Source organism: Eretmochelys imbricata, chromosome 7, assembly GCF_965152235.1.
Source record: "Eretmochelys imbricata isolate rEreImb1 chromosome 7, rEreImb1.hap1, whole genome shotgun sequence".
NCBI classification, from domain to species: Eukaryota; Metazoa; Chordata; order Testudines; family Cheloniidae; genus Eretmochelys; species Eretmochelys imbricata.
This window is the reverse complement of record NC_135578.1, coordinates 15129710-15135531: the sequence shown is the minus strand read 5'-3', so window position 1 is coordinate 15135531 and position 5822 is coordinate 15129710. Positions and strand designations below refer to the sequence as shown.

At 36.3% G+C, this 5822-nt stretch overlaps 1 protein-coding gene across 1 annotated transcript; it reads right to left on the bottom strand.

The window, feature by feature from the left end:
* Positions 1–2952: 2952 nt before the first annotated feature.
* LRRN1 (leucine rich repeat neuronal 1) lies at positions 2953–5103 on the bottom strand. Its single transcript, XM_077822596.1, has one exon. The coding sequence runs from the start codon at positions 5101–5103 to the stop codon at positions 2953–2955; it is 2151 nt and encodes a 716-aa protein (XP_077678722.1).
* Between the last annotated feature and the right edge of the window lie 719 nt (positions 5104–5822).

Here is a 5822-nt window from a genome sequence, read left to right as displayed (position 1 = left end):
AAGGTAACAAATACCATCCAGGATGAGGTATTTGTGTGCTACCACTGGCCCATGATTTCTCAACAGAAAACACAGTGAACATTATTTCATAGCCCATTACACTGCAAAAGCTGTAGACACAAATTAGCCTGTTCCTGCACTAGTTCGGATAGGAGGTTCAGGTACAATAGCTTTGTCTTTGTGGTCATCTTATACTTTGAGTATCATTATACAGCTATGCAGTGCTGCTGAAGAGATGGTGAGGAGGCCTATGCTGCAGCATCTAACACCCAGTGAATTATTTTGTAAAGACTATTTGATGAGGCCACGCAAGTGGGAAGCCATAATTTTCTGTCAACCTTGTCCTTACTGTGTCCTTTACATTGAAGAATCCAAGAGTGCATCTCCACTGCAGAGCAGATCCCAGTTTTAATCAAGTCTGCTATCAGAGCAATGGCAACTCTAGTTTATAACTACATGTATACAAGGTGGTAATTATTGCTCTAAAGCTGCACATCAGAAAGAGGCAGAAATTGACATTAAGAAGTAGACATAGTAGAGTTCCCCACCTCATTTCCTCTCCACAAAATAAAGGAAACACTTAAAAAACCCATATACAGGAAGCATGTAGGTAAAGATTTGAGATTTCATAACCATATAAAGAATTTTATATAAGTTCACGATTTTTGACATGAAAACCAATAGTTTTACCAAACTCTTTAATTAAAATATGAGATTTTAGGAAGCTATACCTTACCTATATAAAATTATTATATTGAAGCTTTTGCAGCAGTGAAACTTATATGAAAGATTATCATAGAATTGTAGGCCTGGAAGGGACCTCAAGAGGTCATCTAGTTCAGTTCCCTGCACTCGTGGCAGGACTAAAGTAGACCATCCCTGACAGGTGTTTGGAGATTTTTAAGAGCAGGTTAGACAATGATGGAGATTTCACAGCCTCCTTAGGCAATTTATTCCACTGCTTAGGTTGATGTTGAGACTTTATTTCTCTCATTCAGACATAACTGTCTGAAGAAAAATTCTTTGAGCTTGAGACAAGGGTGGATAGTTTCATACCAGAAAGTTTTAGGGAAATGTCATTTTTGAATTACTGAAGAATTTTTTTTTTTTAAATAAAACTACATTTTCAGCATTCAGACAATTTATTTGTGCTCATCATTAACTCAAAAATAGCTCATCGGTATGCAAAAACATCCCGTTGCACATAGTTAATGATCATTGCAGAGTCAGCACTTAGCCACCTTTTGGGTAAGGAGAAGAGGGGTAGTAGAAAATTAATATACTACACAAAATTTTCTGCTTCTCACTTGGCATCTGGCATGACTACAATAGATGCTTCATTAGAAACCCTGTCCCCTTTGTGACCTCACAATGAACAGTCCCTGTCAAGGATTTTAGTGAGAGTAGAAAGGCCAAGGTTGAGTGCTTTTGAAAATCCAGCCCTAAATTATTCATATATTCACACCACTGTTGTCTGTAATTTTGTACCATCTTAAACTATTCTGTAATTTAGTAAAATATTTTGAACTACAGATATGAAAGTCTATAAAATAGATATTGGCTGTTAATCCCCCATCCCACATGAGATATTGTATCAGAGTTGTAAATATCCTAATTGATACTTTAAAATACACTAATCCAAATAACATGGATTTTTTTTTACAGGTAAACATCTGTGGACTATTATAATTATACTATTATAATTGATTTAGTGATGTTGAGTTGCCTTTCTTCTTTAATTGTCAGTGACAGCCAAACACTTGCTTCATGTATGACTTAGCTTATAATATAAACAAAAATGTGTACAGAAAGGAAAATGGGCCAAGTTCAATGTATTTTCTTGATGTGTACCTAAGTTGTATAGAAATATAGGCCGGAAGAGACCATGAGAGGTCCTCTAGTTTAGTCCCTTGCATTGAGGCAGTTCTGATTTTCCATGTGATACAGTTACAGCCCTTATTCTGCTTGATATCTTTCTGATTAGGTACTCTGCAGTACTTTCTTTTTAATATTGAAAAACAGTGCAGAAAAAAATCCCAGTTAAAATAGATATTTCTTCTTTAGAGCAAAAACTGAAAATCTGTTGAAATCTGACTTTAACACCCCCACAATTTTACATAATAATTTGGATATATTTTATATCCAAACATGATCACCTGTCAAACTAGTGACAACTAAAAACAATACATTATTGTGACTGTTTTAAAAAAAATCAGAACAAAACTGTAATTTATTATAGTTTTGCCTTCATTATACACCATGTGTTGGTGGATTAAGCACAACAAAAGGCTAGTATTCTTTAAAAGTGTCTACTAAATATAATAAAAAGAATAAGATAATTAACATTTAGTTTGTTACATTTGAAAAAAAATCAGATGTACATATTTCTATTGCCTGTTAGGTTTACCTAAGCCTTTTCAACTATTACAAAAAAGAAAAAAGTCATTGTTTAAAGTCAAAAACATTCAAATCAGTTGATACAACATTACAGTACAGTCAACTAACATCACTGAAGATCTAGTCTTCTTTTCTCAGTTTGAGTCTTCAGACCAGAGTGTTACAAAACTGGTTCAATGCCGTTTCAAAACTGTATGTTAGCTGTTGCAGGATACTGTACTCTCTACTGATGGCCTCAGAAGAAAGGGGCTTTGCTAGTTGTGAATCACAAGGTAACCCCAGCCTGTCATTAATTTTATTCAGTACTGTAGTTAGAACAGCATTAAGTTTAGCACAACTAAAAAAAAGAAATTGGAAGCTAGGTGAAGCTGCCATTTGTGTCAAACAATTGCGATACGCTATACTAAAAAATTCTGAAATATCCACCTGTCCTCACCACTCTGCCACAAACTAGCAAAGTCAAAAAAATACAAATGTCTTCAACTTTTCATTTTTGCAGAATAAAGCAAAAAAGCCTTTGTGCTCCTTACTACCAGAAGCAGAATATCCTCTGAGTTACCACATGTAATAGCTTCTGGATGTGTCGACTTGGGTTGGCTTGGTCTCTGCAGAACCATCTTTGTCTTTTTCACTGTCACCTTCCCAGAGATTAATAAGTGGCGGATAGAGCTCATTCAGTGGGATTGAAGAGGTCTTTTGCATATACTTTTTCAACGAATGGTGGTAGTTTTTTCTCTTAAACCTTTTAGCAATATAAACAGAGATGGAGGCAAGGCTGATCACAGCAAACATTGAACCCATTACAGCTGCAAGGGCGGTACTGGTTTCTTGGTCGGAAATGTCAAGGGCAAAAGCTGCATTTTTTGTTGTAACGTTAACACAAGACTTTTGAGTTTGCTGATGGATATTTGATACAGTTAGACAGACCTCGTAATCTGTGGATGGCTGCAAATGAGTGAGGTTATATTCATGTACATCAACTGGGACCCTCGCAGTGTATGTAATGTGAGGGTTATCAATCTTCATAGTGGCTGATGACCATTTTAAATTGGAGGTCATGACATTGGAATTAACCTTCCAAGAAACTAATATCGAGTGAGATTCAGCTTGCTTGACATATATTTTCAGCACTTGTGTACCATCCAAAAGAGTTCCATTCACTCTTATAGTAGCTACTCTTGTGTCAGCCCCTTCTATATTCTGAGCAACACATGTATATCTTCCAGAGTCTTCAATCTGAATATTCGAGATTTCCAGGGTACCTTCACTACTCAGCTTGTACTTGTCTGAGAGACTTTCAACTGTTATTTTATTTCCAAGTGGAGTTACCCAATAGATTTCTGGTTCGGGTTCTGCCATGGCTCGACAATCTAGAAACACTGTCATGCCAATGTCCAAATTCAAATGATTTGGAAAAGTGTCATGGGAAATCATTGGAAGACATTGTTCACTTGAATCCTGTATTAACACTTCTTTCACCTGTTGTCCTCTGTATTCTGGTGGCATAGCACAAAACATTGATAGAGGCTCCATAAAACGGATATTGGTTTTGTTTGAGTTGATCCAGTGAATGACACAGTCACACCTGAGTGGATTACTGTGAATACTGATCTCACGCAGATTTGGAAGGGATTCCACTGTCTTTTGGTAGACTGCATTCAAAGCATTGTTGTTCAGCATCAGGCTTTCCAGAGCAGGAACATTACGAAATGCTAAACGATGTATATAAGACAACTTTGGATTGTTGGTAGCTTCAAGCTTTGTCAGTTCAGGTAGGTTGTCTAGTGCATACCTATCAACAGAAACTAGTTCTCCCATATTATTGATCCCAAGTTCTTTCAACCGCAGCATATTTTTAAAGTCACCTTCTTGGATTTTGTGAATTGGGTTTTTGTTGAGGTCAAGGAATTTTAAATTTGGAACTTTCTCAAGAGCAAGCTGAGGAACCTTGACCAATTTGTTATCATAAAAGGAAAGACTTTCAAGACTATCCAAGCCTACTAATGCATTTCCAGGAATATCAGTGAGGTACATACCTGCCAAAACCAGACTTCTTAAATTTGAGAGTGGCTTGAAGTTCATATCTAGTATTCCAATCACTGGATTTTCCCCAATCATAAGGATCTCCAAGTTAGGAGTAGAATCAAACCAACGACTGTCAATAACCTTTAATTTGTTAGAGTTAAGATGAAGTCTTAAAAGGTTCCTCAGGCCAGAGAATGCATTTGCAGAGATGCTACGAATCTGGTTATGGTTTATATATAGTTCCTGAAGATTGCAAAGATCCTGCAAGCAGTAGTCAGTCATCTCTGTTATCTGGTTTTCCTCCAGATGTAAAGTAGTAAGCTGAGTCAGATTTGAGAGCCCCACATCTTTGATACTAGTAAAATTATTCTGTGAAAAATCTAACTCTGTTAAATTGAAAAGCTGTTGGAGTTCAGCTGTGGTCTTTGCAATGTTGTTGCTTTGTAAGAGAAGAACTTGAGTGTCACTGGAAAGATTGCTGGGGATTTTTGTTAAACGAAGGTCATTGCAGTCAACTGTTGTAGCTTCTCTGTAGGTCGACTGTGGTGTAAACCATGGCCTGATTTCACATACACAAAGCTGTGGACATTCATTATTCTGTATGGAAGGCTCAGTTACTGAATTCATTAGCAATTCTAGCACCAACAGGCAAGCTATTAAAACCAATCTAATCCTAGCCATGTTGGTTTGCTAGTAAGTTCAACTGCCTAACCCCTTAAAATAGCAAAAGATTGAATATATAAATCAGTATCAAGAAAAAAAAAGTAAAAATTAAAGTTTAGGTTGAAACTTTTGGACATTCAGAATATGGAAGATGCTTTTCAGAATCTCTTCACTTTTCTCCTTTGTTCCGAGTGCTTGTACAAAGCTCTGCTGCGTGAGTTGGTTAACCCAAATCAGTGTCTGGAGAGGTTCCTGAAAAGCAGATTAGGACAGATGTTATGTTCATTCCATATACATTTTTGTACATTCCTTTCATTTCTTCCTTCTCTAGATAAAGTTATTTAAAATAAGAACCCTTTTAATTTCCAAATTCCTTAAATGAAAATTCCACTTACGTACGGTAGAAGCTCTTTTCTACAGTTGATTCAAATTAGAACTATTTCTGATATTTCTAGCTGTCTGAACATTAACACATATGTAACCACTAGAAAACAAAACACTTAATTTACAAATACATCACAAAAAGACTAACTGAAAATGTAATGTTGTTGAAGCATGTTGTCTTGTTTTTCTTGCAAAACGCTAAAGATATTGAAACCCACTAAAATGTGTTTCCAACTGGTGGTAGGCCAGGGAAATCAGTGTTCTGAACTGGCTATCAATTAGATTTAAGGCTAGTATTCACTTTTGGGCTCAAGGCCAAGCCAATGTAATATTTCAGGTTCAATGGCACTGAA

What these genes read in the sequence shown, in the direction of transcription:
- LRRN1 (XM_077822596.1), bottom strand. Translation starts at nt 5,103, where the DNA reads ATGGCTAGGATTAGATTGGTTTTAATAGCTTGCCTGTTGGTGCTAGAA.